This window comes from Schistocerca americana, chromosome 2 (genome assembly GCF_021461395.2).
Source record: "Schistocerca americana isolate TAMUIC-IGC-003095 chromosome 2, iqSchAmer2.1, whole genome shotgun sequence".
In the NCBI taxonomy this organism is placed as follows: Eukaryota; Metazoa; Arthropoda; class Insecta; order Orthoptera; family Acrididae; genus Schistocerca; species Schistocerca americana.
Genome location: NC_060120.1, coordinates 615,683,820 through 615,705,933, shown reverse-complemented (window position 1 = coordinate 615,705,933; position 22,114 = coordinate 615,683,820). Strand labels below are relative to the sequence as shown.

The window sequence follows — 22,114 nt, the reverse complement described above, 5'->3', positions numbered from 1 at the left end:
ACGTGGAACGAATGGCACCCCATACCATCACGCCGGGTGATACGCCAGTATGGCGATGACGAATACACGCTTCCAATGTGCGTTCACCGCGATGTCGCCAAACACGGATGCGACCATCATGATGCTGTAAACAGAACCTGGATTCATCCGAAAAAATGACGTTTTGCCATTCGTGCACGCAGGTTCGTCGTTGAGTACACCATCGCAGGCGCTCCTGTCTGTGATGCAGCGTGAAGGGTAACCGCAGCCATGGTCTCCGAGCTGATAGTCGATGCTGCTGCCAACGTTGTCGAACTGTTCGTGCAGATGGTTGTTGTCTTGCAAACGTCCCCATCTGTTGACTCAGGGATCGAGACGTGGCTGCACGATCCGTTACAGCAATGCGGATAAGATGTCATCTCGACTGCTAGTAATACGAGACCGTTGGGATCCAGCACGACGTTCCGTATTACCCTCCTGAACCCACCTATTCCATATTCTGCTAACAGTCATTGGATCTCGACCAACGCGAGCAGCAATGTCGCGATACGATAAACCGCAATCGTGTTAGGCTACAATCCGACCTTTAAGACACTCGTAAACGTGATGGTACGCATTTCTCCTCCTTACACGAGGCATCACAACAACGTTTCACCGGGCAACGCCGCACAGCTTCTTCTCCCTGTCGGTTAAACTTTGCGTCTGTAGCACGTCATCTTCGTGGTGTAGCAATTTTAATGGCCAGTAGTGTATCTGAAAGCATAAAGGCATTTACATTTCACTGGGAGAAAGCCTACAATATGCATAATATGAATGTAAGTAGATAAACATTTTTTATGTAAATTATTTGAACAGTGAAAAAGTCAGAATTATTTGGCTTAAAAAGTAATTTTCGATGTTTTTGGCACCACAAAAACAAGATACACAGGGTAAAGCAAACAGGTGCTCGCTATTGCGTTCTAGATATTGTTTAATGCATATTATCGATCAATTTAATGAGTATGCTCTGAAATGTTTGGATGACACTTTTATATTCTTTCAGTTCTCAGGAGTGTAAAGAATTAATCACGCGACCTTTGACACGAATGTCCACTACGAATTCCCTTTTTGTCACTGGTAAACACTATTATTCTTGCTTGTTCCTATTTTTTCTATTTTTTCGTGAGAAGGGTAGACTCTCATAACGTCGCTTTCACGATTCAGATTCCAAACTACACAGCAGATAGCTCTCACATCACACAATGTTTTGGCGCTGACGTGTAAACGAAAATTGCCACTCGACACATGCGAGGCTCATCAGTACAGGAATAAGTCGTAAATTCACTTGTCTTGACTAGTCAATTGGGACAAGAAAGTCGATCGTGTAACAGGGGGTTAAGCGGAGAAGAGCAGTGTCCTCCAGCGAGACAGGGCAGACAGCTCAGCGATATACCTGCAAGCGGTCGATGGGTGGCTGGGAGGGAGAGAACAGGTGCGCCCTGCGCCTTCTGTCCTCGTTCTGTGGGGGCAGGTGCCCTCCGTGTGGCGCTGGATGCCTCCCCGCTTCCGCCGCGATAGGCGCCGGCGTCTCGTGCGCTGGCTACTTCTCACCTGATGAGACCACTTTACCCCCTCGCCCTCTGTCCCTTTCCACAATGTTCCTGTCGTTGTTACAGCTACCGTATTTCCTCCAGCCGAAAGTGCGACGTAATGATTCTGCAAACTGAAGTGGGGTTTACACAAGGTCCAATCATGCTGCTGACACCGGTTATGAAACGTACGCTCTGAGTAGATGTGTGTATGTGTGTGTGTGTGTGTGTGTGTGTGTGTGTGTGTATGTACGTAACCTCCGTGTTGGCTCTATCACTCAACGTCAATGTTACCCTTTTGCTAATTCTTGTAGATAAGTACGGTCGCCATTCTAAAAGTTATCGTGTTCCAGCTGTTCTGCACCACGGCCGTGTACGAATTTTCGTCGGACTTCTTCCTGCAGGGTGGTGCTGAAAGAAAACTCTTCACTACTGAGGACTACAGAAATAATCAGTTTACTCCTTCCTTCACTGAATCTTCTATATTTGAACTACTCAGGTCAAACAAATGACAGATCTATTTTATAGTAATGTACGGAGTAATGACATTCACGCAACTCAACATACATTGAAGCATTTCAAGCAACGTCTACCATCAGAGTACGTCAGTTCAAAGACAGTCTTCATTTGCTCTGGCCTTTGATGATGTCTGTGATCCTCTTGCTCCGAGGCATTCACCGCGCCTTCCATGGGTACCGTCAAAGCACCACTCGTAATCCACAATCAGTGGCCCTTTCCGTAATTAGTTGCGTGTTTGGCCGCCGCATGTCCATATATTGTCCGCACCGCCACAACATATATACACTAAAGTGCGCGTCATTTATGTTGGCGGCCGAGTTTAGGTTCGTTCTGCGCATCTGACGTCACAAAACACAGTTAGCCAATGAACAGAGAACGACGTTGCCAGATCTCGACTGCAGTGCAGAGCATGGACGAGTGTCTTCAGTTTTAGAAACGTTCAGTCATAAATAAAGTAACAGAACAAAAGGAATGTCTTGATAGCAGACTTTCTTTTATAGAAAGTTTGGAAAAGCATTCTTTATACCAATTGCTTCATATTCTATTAATTAATTAAACCAAACAAGCAATAAGACTCCTAATTCAGGTGATAGCAAGGAAAGGTGTTTGTATCAATCTCACAAACCACTTTTTTGCAATAAAGAACAGCGGTAATTGTTTATTTCCTATTGTACTTTGACGAAGTGTGAGTAATTCATAGTCGTACCAACAGTGTTTGTCAGTATTTTGGTTAGATTCCTCATGGCGGTTTGTAGTCAGTCGAGCTGGGTTAGTGTAACGGTTAAGGTGTTGGGATTCTATGTGAAAAGTTACGGGTTCAAACCTTGTGTGCTGCTTAATATTTTCATTATTTAAAAACAATATCGAAGTGCCTTACTTCACGAATTATATTCGCTTGAATGCATACTTTCCGTATGGTCGATTTTAGTTGCCACAATGTTGAGAATGAAATGTGGACAAGATACCTAAATTTCACATAAAATTTACTGTATAAGAATATCTCATTTAATTTAAGTACCATATAGGTGTCGTGTGTAATATTGAGAAATATTCCGTCTTTCGCGACTGCAATAAAAGTTTTATTTACACCGGACGCGTTTGGTTTTATTTTAAAGCACTTTAATCAATGAAAGGTATGGCACATACACAATGGTACTCATGTTCTCTTTCTTGTTTTTGTTCCACAGTCGCAGTTTTACCAATGGTACTGAAATATATTCCTCTTCTGCAACTGTAATAAGCGACTTATTTGGACCAGACGCGTTTCTTTCTTTTGAAGCATCTTCAGTGGACAGTATTTTGTCTCCTCCATTGCCAAGTTACCTTTTGTAGTTTTGTGCTGCGGTAACACAATATTCAACGTTTGTGTTGGCTGATCAGTGTTTTAGCAAATAAATGATGTTCGTGTGTGTCACACACAAAAATTATATTTGACATAGCTCAGAGCACTTCACTGATAGACGGTATATTCAAGTCCTAATGTTTTTGTAAGTCCACAGTTTTGTTTAATGTATTTTGTCTACTTCCTTTTGATTGATTGAAGTGCTTTAAAATAAAGCCAAACGTGCTCAGTGTAAATAAAACTTTTGTTACAGTCGCGAAAGATGGAATGTTCTCATGGACATCCCGTTACATTACACACTATAATAGTAGGGCTTGTCTATTCATGTCAGTAAGCGGGACACATAGGTTTGTCTACGTCTTGCCTGCAGAGAAACGACACCTATGTGGTACTTAAATGAACTATTGTTATACAGTAAATTTTATATGAAATTTAGGTATCTTGTCTACATTTCATTCTCAACATTGTGGCAACTAAAATCGACCATACGGAAAGTATACGCTATGGACTTTTACCTCTGCAAACTCTTCAAAATTTCGTGCAGTGGTTTACTATGTTTAATGCTGCATAATAACTGCGTTGAACATCGCAACAAAATTGTCATATATGGGGGGAAGGTATCAGTCAAGAAGACATGTAAAAATCTAATTTTTGGGCCAAATAGTTTTTGTGGAATCGAATGATAAGAGTGTCAAAGCAGTCGGAACACAATGTGTCTGCACAGGCGAGCAGTGCAGTGACAAAATCGCGCACAGCGCGGAATGTAGGGAGCACGTCTTTGTAGCAGCGAAAGGGTTAATGCGGCCGTGGTGGCTTTACTTCATGAACTGCGCGCTCCCCCCTAAACGTAAGCTTGCGAACTATGCTATACTATGGCGCTGCTTCTATTGGCGCGTGCGTCGTGTGCAACTGGCAACGCAGCAATCTCCTGCGCCTGGGCGGGCATGCGCGAGCCGCCAAGATAAAAGAATTCAACTATAGGGTTCCCACAGTGGATGTTTTTGGCTACAGTAAGAAATCACAGTTGAACATGATGTTCTCATGGACATCCCGTTACATTACACACTATAATAGTAGGGCTTGTCTATTCATGTCGGTAAGCGGGACACATAGGCTTATCTACGTCTTGTTTGCAGAAAAACTGTACTAAGCTTCGGACGTACAGACTATATAAACTCTGCAGGTATCGTTAGATTTCGTCGTACTGTGAAAAGCCAGATCCTGGTTTTGGTTTGGAGTCTATAATCTTGGTCGACTTTGTATTGAATTGTGAAACACATTTTCTGTGCCACAGGACAGTTCTCGAACTATTGTGATGACCCTGCGGCTCATTCAGTGTTGCTGGTATGCAGCTGACTATTAAAATTGCAACTGTAGCCCTGTCACATGGTGCTTTTCCCGGGACAAAATGTCCATAGTTTATTTCTCAGTCGTTCTATATACATATATTTTTAGGGTGCTGAATCTGAATGTCTAGATTGCTGCTTTGTAGGAGATCGACTTCACAACGAAAACCGCAAAAAACCTCGAATCTGTCACACTTTTTACAATTTTTCGCATGTATCTCGAAAACTATACGACTTTCAAAGATAGCCACTCTCAATAAAATTAAAATTGCAAAAGTGTGCCGGAAACTGAACAGTCAAATTTGATTTTCTGACCAGCCGCATCGACGTCAAAGCACGCTGAAAAGCAGTGACTGTTTGGGCCTTTTACGATAACATCGAAAACTCTCACTCCCACTCCCTACAACTCGAAAAATCTACATGTTATAAACGAAAACCCGCATACTACGTGAAATTACATTCCATTCCATTCCGTACAAGAGACTTGTGTGCGTTAGTTCTTCTCATAAGGGGGGAGGGAGCAATGCGAAAATTGCGAAAAATCACTTCTGCGCCGTCCAGCCAAACTACCCCTCCCAGCCACTGCCTCTTGTCGGCAGTATACTTTCCGTGTACGACGCTTGAAAGAGGTAATTTTAAATTATTTGATGGAAAAGCATGTTTTCATCAAACATCAACAAATCATATTTACGACATATTAGGTGCACGACACTGAATAGAAACATGGACATGTGCCATAAAATGAGTAGATGTCGAGCTCAGGACTGGGTCATCACTTCAAATAGGTTCTCCACCTGGAAAAGAAAGAAGAAATTTAGTGGCAGAGTATAGATGCAAAAGACAGATAAGTTATATAGTAAACTATCGATGTTTGAAGAAATACCTGTACCGATCACATGAGCACTGTTTTTTACTGGTCTTGAGAGAAGACACGCCACTGTCGCACTTTAACTACACTGCCGGTCGGATTAATATTCATGTTTTAGGTCATGATCTCCGCGTTCCCCAGTACTATATTTGGTATGTGTGTTTTATGACCTTTTTTACATGAGAAAATTGAGGACAGAATGTTCATATAACTGGATGTGTAGCCTATAGGGAACTTGTACCCAAGGGGCCATAGAGGGAGAAAGATGGATTGTGGGCCATAAATGTGTGTCCAGCAACCGGGCTGTGCGAGTGATTCGGGGAAGCAGCACTCTGAATTGTACCTGCAGAGGGCCTTCGCTCCATGGTACTCCATTCTTTCCACTTCGGACCGGAGCAGGAGGGTGCCAGTTCGCAAAACATTTTACTGGGCCAGGCGACAGACCGTCACCAAGGCGGGCAGTTGGCGGAAAGTGGGTGGGGGAAGCCATTTAAGAGAGACTGTTGTAATCTGAGCTTTTCTGCAAACGGTAGGATGATCATGAAACTATGCGCGTTCTTTTGTTAGAAGCTGAGACGATACGATCAGAATGACTGGTGTATGTGTTTAGTGGAGGCAAGACTGTAACTCCCTTGACGCCAGGAAGGCGTCAGGTTCTTTTAGCGAGCGGCAAAAACATATATTTCGTGGGCGCGACTGCCTGGAAAGCTTAACAGCCTTCTTTCTGGAATTGGAAATGGTAGACTGCAAAGAATAGATCTCTCCATAAATGAGGGACTGTGGTCCCGACTAGGTAACATTTCTTGGTTCTTTTTTTTTTTTGTTTTTTTTTTGTTTTTTGTCGAAACATGGCCGTGCTTACCGTGAAAATGACGCCTCGCTAGTCTAAAATCTTCTTTTTTCAGGCAACAGAAATTTTGAGTCGCTAATTGGCTCCTCTCAGGATATACAAAGCAGAGGTTTGCTCCCCCAACGTGGGAACCCCGGTGCTGTTTCTGGATTGGCTACCACACTAGCAGATCAGTCAAGAGGGGAGATTCAATGAGTGGAGGCTAGTTCGATTGGTTTGTACACCGTGGAGGTGATTTTTTTCCTGCTAGTTCGGCTTCTATATGAGGCCTGGTGGAAAGTGATTGTGATACTTTGTTTTCTTCGTCTTCTGATCCTCCCCTGGTGGATAACTTCAGGTCTTTCCCTAGTATATGACACTTGGGGTATGCAACTTGTGGTGGACTAAGAGGCAGTGGCATTTTCCAATTGTACCGACATTGGTACTGCATATCATGTCGGACATACCCCGTGTGTCACGAGGGTGAACTCGTTTGTCCTGAGTCAGCCATCTGACGTTTGACAATTCCAGCATGCGCCGTCGTGTCTGTGAGTCAAATTGGTTGGCCAGATCAGCGAAGGGGTGCGCCTCACACTAAAATCTGCTGGAATTTCAGGGCTCTGACAGGGAAGTTTATGTCGTTCTAATAATCAGAACCCCAGTCCGCGTAGTTTGCAAGTTTTTGTGGATGCGTCAGAACGTTACAGCTGCCGCCGCGCTCCACCCCTCCCCCAAAGCGTGCTGTTTTCTGCTGCCGCCTGAGTCAGGGTGATAGGCTAAAGTATTGCTGCGCCGGCGTAGGGTTGTTAAATGACATTCACAGTTCCCTGTTTTCCGTGAACCATATTTTGTCGTGCACTTGGTCATAGTTAATTCCATTTGAACAGAATTGGACCTCACAATGGATTCATGTATACAAAGTCAGATTGCGTTGTTAGAGGCATTAATTCAGGGGATAGTTTGTGCAGTTTCCACCCCAAAAAAATACTTTGCCAAACAGACACCATTCATTTTCTGATTTATGTTTGTCATGTTTTTTGTAAGATCTATCAGCTCGATTGTAGTTATAAAAGGATGAATAAGAACTTATCATTATTTTTGTAAATTTAAATTCGCCACTGTTCTCTTCGTATTCCTGCAACCATTAACTGTTTTAATTTTATTGTAATGATAGATGGATACACCAGAAATTCAAAATTCAATCGTATTAAATTAGTTAATTTGATGACTAATTTGAGTCCTGAAAGCGACCACAGACACAGGCAACAAAAATGCCATGAGTAAATTTACTAATTTCATATATAAAAATTAATGGCGTAGCTCACGCTTTGAAGATTGTTAAGAAGATAATATTTTTCTTTATATAAAGGTAATATCATTTAGCATCACTTGTTGAAACAGGCGACCCCTTGCAGTCTCCTTTTGGCTGTTGGTGGCCCAGGCAATATTTCTTGGGCACTAAAAGGTCGAGGTGACGGATCGTTTGGCTGTAGGGCGCAAAAAGTATTATTCGTAATTTTAGCTTTGCTCCCTTCCCCATTATGAGACACGTTACAGACGCCTCTTGTACGGAATATAATGCACTTAACGCATGGTGTAGGTGTTTTTGTTGATAACGTGTAGAATGTGTTTTCAATTGTAGCGTCAGGGAGTGGGCGTTTTTGACGTTTTTGCAAAAGGGCCATAAAGCCGCTGATTTACAGCACTCTCCAGCGGTGGTACCGCTCATCTGAAAATCAAATGTGACTTGTGAATTTTGTAAGAAATGTTGTCTTCTTTAATTCTGTTTAAAGTGTACATCTCTGGGAACAGCATAGTTCTCAAGATACATGCGAGAAACTGAAAAAAGTGCAACAAGTCTGAAGTGTCTTGGGTTTTTCGTTTGTGACGGCGACTTACTACAAGGCAGCACACTTGAAACTGGGATACAGCACTCCAAAAAATATACAGAACCGTTTAGAAATATACTGCCTCTGATTTCAACGCTAATTGACTGGACTACATCAGGGAGATTAGCAAATGAAATTACACTTCTTGTGCGTTTACTGTACAGTAGGAAAAATGCATGATTAAGCTTGAAGCTGATTTGTAAGTGTACGGGATGCGAAATTTAGTACACAGAGTTGCCACCTCTGCAGCACAATAGCTCCAAAATCGAACTGAACTGAGCTTGGATTATAGATGCGGGAATGTCATTCCAAGCTTCTTCACTCTTATCCAGAATTCATCAATCGTAGTGTCCGGCGAGTTTTCAGCGAGTGAGAGATCTGGAGAACTTGCTGGACAGATCAGCGCCCCTCTGTGTCGAGGTAGGTCACGACAGTACGGGCAACGTGCAATCTCGTTGAAAGTTAACATAGCAGGGACATCTGACACAGCCACTTAACGTGTCAGAAATTTAAAACTGCTGCCCATTCGAACCACAGGAGATCGTGTTGTGTACTCAGTGGCAACACATACCACCACACAGAGATGCTGGACCACATGCTGATGACGAAAGCTGTCTGACAGCGTTTACTATCTTGGAGCCCCCACACGCGAATATGTCCATCGTTATACTTCTGCAGAACCAGGACAAGATACTGGAGCCCAGTATTATCACTGGTCGGTTCGTCTCTCTGCTGCCACATCAATGGGAATTGCACTGATGGCCACTGTGCTGACAGTCCAGTCGTCGTCGCGCTGTACCTGTGAATATTTGTCTTGCCATGAAGAAGCCCACTCTCTGAATTCAAGTACGTAACGTGGCTTTATGATCCTGCACGACCGAGCATACAACACATCTGCCCTTTCAGGCGCTAGTCACATGGGCCATTGAGATGCTACGTCGCATTGAGTATGGCTCTCCAGTCGATTCCCCGTTCACATGACAATCGCAGGAACCTGACCAGCGAGAACAGTAAGATCTCGGAAACTTAAGTCATTGTCCCCACATACTACAATACTGCGATTTTTGAATTCCGACCCATGTTGGTAGGCGTTTCTCCTTCTTACACGAGGCAATGAGACGAACACAGCTGATACTTTTTTCAAAGTCAACAAGTATAGTGAAAGGGATTCATGAAACGTTTCTGGCAGATTAAAACTGTGTGCCGGACCGAGACTCGAACTCGGGACATTTGCCTAAGTTTCATAACAGCGCACACTCCGATGCAGAGTGAAAATCTCATTCTGGAAAGGGATTCATGAAGATCACCTGGGCATTAAAGACAGGGGGGAACATGTTTTTTTTTTCCGCTTCTCGATGGGATTTAAGTCGGGAGAACGGGCAGGACAGTCCATTCGCCAAATATTATTTCGTCCCGGGAACTCCTCCATCTGCTCTGTTCGATACAGTCGTGCATTGTCATCCACGTAAGTGAAGCCAGGGCCGAACGCACTCCTGAAAAAATCACGTGGCGAAAATGTGCAGTGTCACAATACCGTTGACTGGTGAGTCAACTGTTTTCAAAAATTTGGATGTCAGTACGCCCATGCAACAACTACACCATAACACCGGGACTACCAAAGCGATAACGTTCCACAACGGTCCTGGGTGGAACCTGTGTTCGCACCTCTCGCCATACGGGAGTGCACCCAGCTTTATAGTATATTTGTAGCTTCTTCACTTCGTAACGATTCTTCAAGCTGCGGGACGGATCGCGTATCTTTCAATGTCTGCCGATGCTGGTTTTTCAGCATTTCCGTAAAGCACTCCAGTGGGTAGAACTATCATCTTTGTATACATCCAGTATCCTCTTTCGTCTTATTTGGCACAGGTCAAACAAACTTGAGCAATATTGTATTTCCACTCAAGGATTTGGAGAAACCTAAGAGAACAAAAATGTGAATGGCGAGACTGGAACTTGAACTTAAACGACACAAAATCCTTTCCAATTCTATGCTTGAACAACGTCGTTGCGTCACCTGGAGAACAATACTAGAGGTTTCTTTCTTGGCTGGTCGCTCAGGTTGACAGGTGTAGCGGACGATGTTCGGGACTAAGCAAATTTCTATTCCCAATGTCGATATTTTCACAAATAGTTGATATAAATAAAATAAAAAAGCTAGCATACTTCCTCTACTTTTTAACGTATTATTAGGTCGCTTTCTTGTTTGTTCGGTACAAATTTTGTAATCGATTTTAAACTAACTTCCAAACGAGCTAGAGACTTGAAATTTTCAACATTGGTCATAACTGGATGACAATGCAGTATTAACTCACTTTCGTGTCTGCTGTGTCGTGGAGGGTACTTTGTTTACAACGTTTCTATTAGGTCGACTTTTGGCTGTTTGATATAATTTTAGCAATTGATTTTAAAGTAACTTCCTTATGAAACTTTCATCATAGGTAACAAATAAATGACAACACAATGTTATATATGAAGTCTTCACGGGTTGTCAGCCGAGTACCATCATCGTCTCGTAGCAACGTTTCGATGGAATGCGTCTCCATCATCTTCAGGCATCTTCGCTACGATGCTACTCGGCTGACAACCCGTGAAGACTTCATATACTAAACTCGCCGAGAAAGCCTGCACTCGCGTATGACACAATGTTAATTCGTTTTCGTGTCTGGTATGTTTTTCTGTCTGTTGCTCAGTAGAAATTTTGCATTTGAATTAAAAGTAACTTCCCGATATAACTTTCAACATTCTTAGAACCGAATGACAGTGCAATATTAATTCGCTGTCGTGTCTGGTGTGTGGCGGTGGATTTTTGGCTTTCCGTCTATCTATCTGTCTGTCTGTCTGTCTGTCTGTTTGGTACAAATTTTGCAATGTATTTTAAACTAACTTCCCAATGAGCTAGAGACCTCAAATTTTCAGCACAGGTCAGAACCGGATGAAAACGTAATTTTAACTTGCATTCTTATCTAGGGTGTGGCGGAATGTATCTTGTGTCCCACTGCCATTTCCCGCCCTTCCTATTCCAGTCACGAATGTTTAGCTCTTAGAACAATTGCTGGTTAGCTTGCGTGTGTGAATCTTTCTAATTTTTCTTCTACATTTACGTATATACTCTGAGAATCACTGTGAAGGGCATGGCAGAGGATATGTCCCACTGTACCAGCTATTATGGCTTTTCCCATTTCATTCACGTATGGAGAGTAGAGAAAACGGTTGTTTAAATGCCTCTGTGTGTGCTGTAATTAATTTAATCTGTATGGCCTCTTTGCGTGAAATACGTTGGAGGAATATATTGTTTGACTCACGTAAAGAGAAACTGAATTAACTCTTAAATTTAGCACCTGTCTCTGTTGTCATGTTTGAAGTCGATTGAAAAATTGCACACACACAAGACTAAACGACAGAAGTTAATTGCATAAATAAAATTGTTTTTGACATAACACGCTTTTAAAACGGACTAAAAAGTATAAAACAAGTTATCCTACGACAATACATAGTCCTAACCTCATATAGATAGTCTTGAAAATTAGTGGTTATGAACTTTTAATAGCTATAACAATACTTGTAAAACGTAAAACAAAAAACCTGTGGTGCATGCTATGGATAATTGATGCATGAATAGATCACCTGTCAGTAACACTTTTAATGCACTTCAAATGATATGGAATGTTGTAAGATTTTTCTAATTCTCCACACTCCTTATTATTATCTGTTGCATAAGCCCTCGTTTTCCGTTTTCACAAGCACAGATTTTCAGAACTATCTATATGACGTTAGAAATCTGTGTGGGGCTAGGAGAACTTATTTTAGAGTTTTTCGTCCGTTTTAAGAATATGTTACATCAAAAAGATTATTTTTCCATAATGTCATACGTTCTCGTTTTTGGGATAACTCACCAAGGCAAGATAAAGTTTTTTAAATCCAAAAGTGTGAAACTCGAATTATTTGTGATATCAACTCAAAAACGTCCTGCAAAAGGACTGTGAATTCTAACTTCCGAATATATTTAATCTTTAATGAAATCTGTAAAAAGAATTATCTTCATAAATATTTAAAATCTCTTGCTTTGGTCCAGAGAGGAGCCCATAAATTAACAATACGCCTTGAAAGTAATTTGATAACAACTATAAAAAGCTGAACTACTAATACAGTTCAGTTTAAGAGGAGCCGAAAGAATTTGCTGATGCCTAGCTCCTTCTACTTCATCAACGAATTTCATAGTAGAACTAATTGATGTGTACACACACACACACACACACACACACACACACACACACTTATGGGTGTAATATACTTTTTCAGGATAAAATTCAGCTATCAGTTGCAACTATATTTTTATTGTACCTGACTGGTTTCTACAAATTAATGTCACCTTCAAAGGCTTAGTATCGGTTTAGCAGCTGTCAATATCTTTTTTATAGAAGCATAATGCCATGGTATGTCCAGCTGACGACTCAATCTTATCCTACATAGTGTGGTAATAATGAAACTTTCGCTACCTGAGAGGGCCTCCATGAAAAACGAGTTGCTGTAGGACAGTGAAACTGTGTGGAAACATTTGTACAGACAAGCGGAGGAAAAATAACAAACTATTGAAAGAAACTCGTCTTAGTTTCCATATGAAAGGGTAACATTTGTTAACTGCGCACCTTATTTACGTTCCAGGTGTTATATGTACAGGAATGGAAGATGAATTGGTTCCAATAAGTGTACAGTGGCCTCTTAAAACGTTCATTACTAATTATGTTGTTGTGGATTTATTAACAAGATGTTGACATGGGTGACTACTCCAGAATTTTTCCAGTTTTATTAACTGACAATATGCTCTTTTATCACCAAATTTTTACACGCAGACGTAATTTCTCAACGTATAATGGTTTATGGGATTCCAAGTACATTGTTTTTTTTGCGAAAAAATAGTTCTGTATTAAACAATATTACCAGCATCACAGTTTTATCATATGAGCAGACGCTATTTTATAACCAGATTTTATACGTTGACGTAATTTCACCACAAATAACGGTTTATTGACTTCCAAGTACAATCGTTCTTTTGTAGAACAGGTCTGTGTTACGAGTATGATTAGCTTTTTGCTGGCAATTTATAGTAAAATTTGTACTGGCGCCACTTTCAGGCGACAGCAACCTGATTATCTTTAGCAGCTGCGATCGACATACTACGACGTCTCCATGGCAACGGAGTTCGTAGATAGCAAGTCCAACCTAGAATAGTGCGCCGTTGTTCTACTGAATTTCGTATTATTCAGAATACAGCGTAATTACTGTATAATTATCATAGATGGTAATTATTTTACAGAAATCCATTTGTTTATTCTATACCTACATTCTATTAATTAAATAGTCGATGCTATGGGTATATTATCTGGTTAAATAAATTATTTCCGCCAGATGGTACTACAAGAAATAACAGAAATAATTTTTTAGAATAATTGAATTACATTTACTCAGTATTTTTAACAAACTGTCCTGTGGACATAATTTTTTTATGATTATTCACTTTTAGGTAAACTGTATCTTCAAATTGTACGTGTTTTGTGTAAATCGTTCGTCATTGGCTGCCATTGATGTCATATAGCACAACCATGCCCTCACCAGATCTATGAGGGGTGTTTTTTTTTAAGTAAGCACCGTTTTGAAATTAAAAAAGACGTGCTAAGATATCTCAATAATTTTATTTTTACATGAAAGCCTGTACCTTAATCTACGCACTGACGCAATTACAGTTTGATTATTCCTTGTTTACGTTGTGTTACGAGTGTTCAAGCTGCCTCCGATAATCGTCAGTCCCACCAACTGTGAAGTACGGGCTGTTATAAGATTTCTTAGTGCTAAGGGCCTAAAAGCGATGATATTCATCGTGAGATCTGTGCAGTTTACGGAGAAAACATTATGAGTGATGGAATGGTAGGAAAGTGGGTGAGAGCATTAAAGATGGCCGCACAAATGTGCATGATGAACAACGGAGTGGGTGTCCTTCGGTCTTTAATGAAAGTTTGGTGCAGGAAGTGGACAATAAGGTGAGAGAAAACAGATGCTTTACGATTTCCTCCTTGCGACATGACTTTCCTAATGTTTCTCGTAGTGTTTTGTATGGCACTGTGACCGAGCACTTGAATTACCGAAAATTGCGCGCACGTTGGGTACCGAAAATGTTGACGGATGTGCACAAAACCAAACGTTAAGACAGTGCATTGACTTCCCTTGAGCGGTACTACAACGACTGTGATGATTTCTTAAGGCAAATTGTTACGGGCGATGAAACATGGGTGGCCTACGTCACACCAGAATCAAAGCAACAGTCCATGGAAGTTGAGCAAGGGCATTGTTTTGCTGCAAGACAATACCCGTCCGCATGTGGCGAATCAAACCTAAGATCTCATCACAACTTTTCGATGGGAAACTCTAGATCATCCTCCGTACAGCCCCTATCTTACGCCCAGTGACTACCATCTGTTCCTGCACCTGGACGGTCAGCGTCTTCAAGACGATGACGAAGTCAAAACAGTGGTGATGCAGTGGTTAACAAGTCAGGTGGCAGACTTCTATAAAGAGGGTATTCAAGAACTGGTACAACGTTATGACAAGTGCCTAAATATTGACGGGAATTATGTAGAAAAGTGGATTAAGGTACAGGCTTTCATGTAAAAATAAAATTATTGAGATATCTTAGCACGTATTTTTTTTAATTTCGAAACGGTACTTACTTAAAAAACACGCCTCGTATATAATGCAATGACGCCCAGCCAACAGCAGCAGTTTCAGCGACTGAGTTCTACTGACTGTTCTGGACATCATCAACTTCAGCTGATGGGTAACGGCTCTTCGATTTTAATAAATATAAATTACTTTATTTTAAGTCACTGACTTTTTTATGTAACTAGCACGATTTCTAACCTTGGCAATGTTATTATGAAGATGGCCTAAGACCAGGCCGAAACCGGTTATTTCAAATAAAACAACTATTGCTATCTAGACTGTTATTCACTAATTTTGTATAACAATGAATGAACACACTGCAGTCATCTATATATATATATATATTCGCAGTCCGGTATATGGAACTCGCAAAGTAGTGGAGGGGTGGTTTAGCGATGATACAGAAATTGAGAAGCATGCAGCTGCGTCACTGGTTGGCATTGAAATTACAAGTAGGTCGCACTATCAACTGTGGATTACAGTACATCGACGGTGTCTTTTCCATCCCATACATCCACCGATATACTGTTGATTCCCGTATAATGATTGACTGACACCAATTGTTTGAGATGGAGAGTGTCTTGGTGGGAGTAACACCCCCCAGGGATTGCCAGCACCGAAAGAGTGATCGCGTACATGGCTCCAATATGAGAGATCAATGCTCTAGTGTCTTTGAAACAGAACACCGAGACATCTGCGAGCCAGTCACTATGAGATTAAATGTAGAAGTCATCAGCTATGGGCAGCTGTCTGGAAGTGCTCCACAGTGCTGCTTGCTCTTCCAGTTTCCATGTGTTGCGATGTCCTCCACATATTTGTCAATAACAAACACCACCTCCATCTTTTTATTTCAACAATCCTGTGTGTTGTGGGACCAGCATAGTCCAGCTTTCTATCAAAGCTAATGGATCAAAACATGTTAATGTCGATTTAGCCCCTGACACAGACCATGAAGTCATGGGAGAAAAACAAAATGTTTGGCTGAGTACGCAGCTGTAGTCATACCTTGCTTCGCTGTGTTATAGAAAAAAACAATGTATCAAACACCTTATGAAACAATTTAACTGTCGATATAGTGTTCCTCCATTACAGGCAGCAAAATTTTACCCAGATCTATGGAAACGACTTTTATCACTGCCCACCTACTCCAGTGGACCGATAGACGTATTTTTAGAGGTTATGTCTTCGTCTTGCTGTCACGTCTTCGTATGAAGCATCTGTCCGACGATTGGAATTCACAATAGCCAGTTTTATGGCGCTATAAGTTCGCTGATTTGAAAAAAAAGTGTATGTGTCCTGAAGATGGCAAAATGAATTGCCAAAACTGACTGCTTTCAGAATAAAATAAAATATCTTAAAGTATACGGCTGTTGGTAGAGTTTATTGACATTGAAAAATATGTACCAGCCGATGTCCCTGGCGGTGGTGGACCAACAGAGACATATGGTCGATGTCAACACGCAGACTGTATTTGTTTCCCTGATGTATTGGAAGAGAGAGATGCAGTAAAATCTTACAGAGTTCTCCACTGGGTAACTTAAGCCAAGGTTTTATTGTTCGTAGTTTGACCCTACTGGTTGTTACAAAAATAACGAGAGGAGAGAGAGAGAGACACACTGTGCTGTCAATGAAGACCCGGTCGCCATTACTGTCGTATTTCTGGCGTGGTAATCATAGGAACGACATAAATGAGATTAGGACATATACAGAGTGATAATTATAGACCGTGATTCGATATCGATGAATTTTAGGTGCTATGCTTCTTAATTTCTATGTACTGTCCGCATATACTCTACATGTGTCTGAATTTCCTCCTGTACATTAGTATGCTATTTTTCTCGTTTTTATAGCTCTCTACCTGTCATCCTTCTAACTAATGGAACAGTACTGTTGGAACGTGATGGAATTTCAAGAGAAATAGCAGTGGTCTGTAACTTGGAGGGGGACTCATTGACATCAGTTGCCGGCCGAAGTGGCCGTGCGGTTCTAGGCGCTACAGTCTGGAGCCGAGCGACCGCTACGGTCGCAGGTTAGAATCCTGCCTTTGGCATGGATGTGTGTAATGTCCTTAGGTTAGTTAGGTTTAATTAGTTCTAAGTTCTAGGCGACTGATGACCTCAGAAGTTAAGTTGCATAGTGCTCAGAGCCATTTGAACCATTTTTTTGAAATCAGTTGGATTCAAATGCTATATATCGTAGATTGAAAGATTCGCGAGAATACGACAGGTAAGGATACCTCGATCAAAGGGGAGTTGAGAGGTGAGCTCTATACCGTTTCTTCTAAGCATTGTGGGCGAATATATTACAACCTCTCACTTACGTCTCGTGAAGTGACTGCACTGGGAAAATTAGGGGCTAATACGAAGGTTTCTACAGAGAGACAATCAGCAGCAGAAGTTTCGTGTTTTGCTTTCTCGATAAATAAGCGACAACATTGTTACGTGAGTATTGTGTGCCTGTAAATGGATCGACAGACATCTCAGCAGGTAGACTAAATTTTCATTTACATCTATCTAATTACTTTACAAACCTTAGTACAGTGTTTAGTGGAGGGTGCCCGGAACCACTACTAGTCATTCCCTTTCCTATTCCACTCGTAAATAGAGCGAGGGGAAAAGACTACCTATGTGACTCCCTATGAGCGTTAATTTCTCGAATCTCATCTTCAACATCCTAATGCGAAATGCAAAAGGGTTCTTTGAAAATGACATCGTCTTCCCTCCAGGGATTCCCATTAGAGTTAACGAAGCACCCGCCCACTAATTTTGCAGGAGCCAATAGGAACGCTTCTATAGGGCTGAATTCTGAGGGAAACCTAGGTCTGCATACTCACACATGGGAAGAGGAGAGGATGGGTAAGGGGCCCCATGTGCCTGCTGGGGAAAACCCGTGACGTCATCAGGGGTGTGGGGGCGATTAATTAATTAATTTGCTATCAGTTTGATATACAGTGGCGTACAATAATTGGTAAAGGAGCTGTCTATCAAAAGAGAACAATAGGTTAAAGGGGAATTATAAATTTGGCAACAATGCAGAGCGGGGTGATACCGCCATTCCATCTTGAATCAATTTGACTACAATGTAGAATGGAGTGGTATGAAGTTTACCTCACTACTTATGTAATTATCTTTTGCACCTGCTCGTTAGACAACGATTGTCCTTTAGTACGTTTCCTGGAGAGAGGATTTGCAGCTCCCTGTCCAACATGGATGATGAACTACAATGCTTGACACCTGTTTCAGTATCAGTTTCACTTGTTAAGCATGTGTTATCATCAGTGTATCCCTCATGTACGTTTTCTGCACAGTCGGGCGTGTACGACACCACACACTCCACTGACTTATCTTGCAGAAACGCTAATATTTCGTCTGCAACCTCTTTCTGACTCTGCGAAATTCCTTGGTTTCCTTTGTGACGAAATGTCAACTTCGGCAACTGTTGTAGATGTACAGGTAATGCAATGTTTGCTTTGTTTATCGTTGCCATTGCTCTGCTTGTGTCAACAGGACTAGGTCGGTATCACCGCTGTGAGTTACTTGTGGACTACGCAGTTCAATTACGCTCCACAGCCTCATGCTATCCTCTCCACTGGATATCTACAGCCCCATCCACTGTTCCCATTAGCAGCCAGTATTATGGTTGGATGCTGGACAGTACGTGCTGCGTTGAATGCTGTAAACACCATTGGCCTTTTGTGACCTCGCACTCAAAGGATTCCCTGTTAGAAGCAGATTTTTTATTTTATTTTTATTTTTTACTTTCTAACGTAGACTATGTCCTTCCTCAGGGTTCGGGCTATCTTTATACAAAATTTCATCGAAATCGGTCAGTAATTTAGTCGTGAACACTTAACGGACAGAGTTACTTTTGCATTTGTAATGTAAGTACTGATTCTACATGCATGACGACCATTTCATTTTGGATCTGCGGAAGGAACTCCAGTATGTCTCTTTCTTTTCTTTCTTTGCAAAAATGTATTATGTATTCTCGTTTCGTGCCAAGTTCTCAATCTCCTCACCACGGATGTATGGAACAAGAAATACGCCTAATGTAATCAGGTGGAGGCGCGTGTGACTGCGGCGGTGCGGCTGCTCAGGAACCGCGAGATAGCCAAGCCGGAGGACAGGGTGGTGCTGCAGTACCCCAGCCACGCGGGCAACTCCTACTGCGACGCCATCGCCGTCTTCGGGGTGAGCGAGCCCTGGACCTTCCACGAAAGAAGCAGGTCAGCAGTTCTCCACCTGGGTTCGCTGACAATCTGTGTCGGCGACGCTGCAACAGCATGTTAGTCCCCGACGGGCTGGTGCGTCTAATACACTCATACCTCACAGACAGGAGTTTCAACACTGACGTGCAGGGAAAACAATCAACACGACACGGTATACACGCGGGAGTACCCCAGGGAAGCATCCTAGGGCCCCTGCTGTTTAACCTCTACATAAACGATCTCCCAACCACACACACCACAACGATGGCAATCTACGCAGATGACACAGCCATCCTCGCGCAAGATTGGAAACCATCAAACATTACGTCACGCCTACAGACTGCACTCAGAGTGGCTGAGCCTTGGGTGGAGAAATGGCGTGTTAGAGTAAACGTCGACAAGTGCGTTCTGTTCACTAGTAGTCCGAAGCAACTGCGCAAACACCGATACTGCAGACCAATAACTCTACATGCACGCCCAATACGTTTCCGTGAGAAAGTAAAATACCTCGGTGTCTGGCTGGACCGGAAATTACTCTGGGGGGACCACATACAACACATGACCAACCGAGCTAGCGCGAGGCTCAAAAAGCTCTACCCTATGTTCAACAGGCGTAGCACACTGAACAGAAGGGTGTCGAGGTCCATGTACATGACACTTATCCGACCCCTGATGACGTACGCAGCTCCTGTCTGGGGATACGATGCGCCTACACGCTGCGCCGTCTGCAGCTCATACAAAACAAAGCACTCAAAATCATAAGCAATGCTCTACGATACACACGCATCGCGGACCTTCACTGGGAATACCGACTTGAGACTCTCAAGGAGGTAATCCACAAACTCACCACAAGACTGTACAGAAACTCCAGACATTCGCAGAACCCGTTTATTCTGAATCTGGGGAACTACGACCACAACCGTAGATGGAAACATAAAAGACCAGAAGACCGAAAGACATACTTGTAAGGACCTAATATCTATGGCCAAGCACACGCAAACACAACGGTACACGTGAGCCCCTGTTAATCAGACGCCATTACTGGATATCCAGCTGGAATACACTGCCGAATAACTGGCACCACGCAGGGAAGCCGTACCGTACACTGCATGCAGAAAAGCTCCACACATCCTCCACACAGTGAGATGATCTATGGCCGATCTCCCACTACTGTATAACGATCTTAATTGTTCCAGGAATGTAGCGGCTGCAGCAACTGGGATACATCGCCATCGCTTACCACGGTAATGATGCATGATACCCATACTAACAAGTCCAACCTTGCATGAACTATCGCAGCTAGTAAGCCACTACTGCTCTTGCTACCCATCCCATTGTCGCAGATGTTTGTTTCCCAAGGCACGAGCCTTGGCACTTTTTTCCCTCTGCTCTTCAAATTGCCACCCTCACTCGCGTTTCGTCCACTATCTATCACCTGATGGACCGTGTTACTGCGTAGTCTTACCCAGACGCACGGATAACATCACAGCCCAGCATCCTGTGATCCATTTACTAGATAACTAACATGTTGACGGAGGTGACAGTAGAACTTTTGGTGTGGTCACCACGTTGGTACGGGTGTGGAGGGGCCCCATTTCTATAAAAAATGTGCTGCGAATACATATAAAGAAAGATCCCTTATCATTTAGCTACAATACAGCAGGTCAGCAACTGGAAGCAGTTAATTCCATAAATTATCTGGGAGTAGGCATTAGGAGTGATTTAAAATGGAATGACTGCATAAAATTAATTGTCGGTAAAGCAGATGCCAGACTGAGATTCAATGGAAGAATCCTAAGGAAATGCAATTCGAAAACAAAGGGAGTAGGTTACAGTACGCTTGTTCGCCCACTGCTTGAATATTGCTCACAAGTGTGGGATCCGTACCAGATAGCGTTCATAGAAGAGATAGAGAAGATCCAACGGAGAGCAGCGCGCTTCGTTACGGGATCATTTAGTAATCGCGAAAGCGTTACGGAGATGATAGATAAACTCCAGTGGAAGACTCTGCAGGAGAGACGCTCAGTAGCTCGGTACGGGCTTTTGTCAAAGTTTCGAGAACATACCTTCACCGAAGAGTCAAGCAGTATATTGCTCCCTCCAGAGTATATCTCGCGAAGAGGCCATGAGGATAAAATCAGAGAGATTAGAGCCCACACAGAGGCATACCGAAAATCTTTCTTTCCACGAACAATACGACACTGGAATAGAAGGGAGAACCGATAGAGGTACTCAAGGTACCCTCCGCCACACACCGTCAGGTGGCTTGCGGAGTATGGCTGCAGATGTAGATCTAACAAACAAGGTAATTTATACTCGTTGTCCTTTCCTGTCGATTAATTTTTAGAGTTATCTACTGATAATTTTCTCTCCAGTAACTTGTAATTTCCATGTTAAATGGAAGGACTGTTATTTGAGTGGCACTGTTCCCACTTTCTCCTACTCGTGAGAGTCTTAATTGCAATGCCAAGATCCACCCTGGGCTCATCCAACGAAGTAATTGAAATACGAATGTTCAAATTCCCTCAGCTACCGGTACTAATTTCATCTGATATTCTTCGTTGTCTCTGATTGTCTCAAAATATGTAGCTGTGTATTTTGCTCGGGCTCTTCACGCTATGCGCAGTTGATTCTTTCGGTACAATACCTAACCACTTTTTTCTGCCAATGTTTCAAAATAGTAATTAATTTCAACTTTTCCTTGCGAAAGCACTTTTATCACAGTTTCTCCAAGACTCTAAACGGTCTGACATCCTTAACCTTTTCTGCCTAAATTATTATTCCATTAGTTTTGTATGGTATTACTGAACATATAATGGGTAATTATAATTGAAGTTCAGCTCCTCACAG

General features: G+C 42.3%; 1 protein-coding gene across 1 annotated transcript in view; it reads left to right on the top strand.

Moving 5' to 3' along the window:
* LOC124594255 (pyruvate kinase PKLR-like) overlaps window positions 1–19,346 on the top strand; it is a 129,141-nt gene extending 109,795 nt beyond the window's left edge. The window contains exon 6 of the mRNA XM_047132618.1: window positions 19,116–19,346. Coding sequence (XP_046988574.1) covers window positions 19,116–19,346 — 231 coding nt within the window. The remainder of the gene's footprint in view (window positions 1–19,115) is intronic.
* The last annotated feature ends 2,768 nt before the right edge of the window (window positions 19,347–22,114 follow it).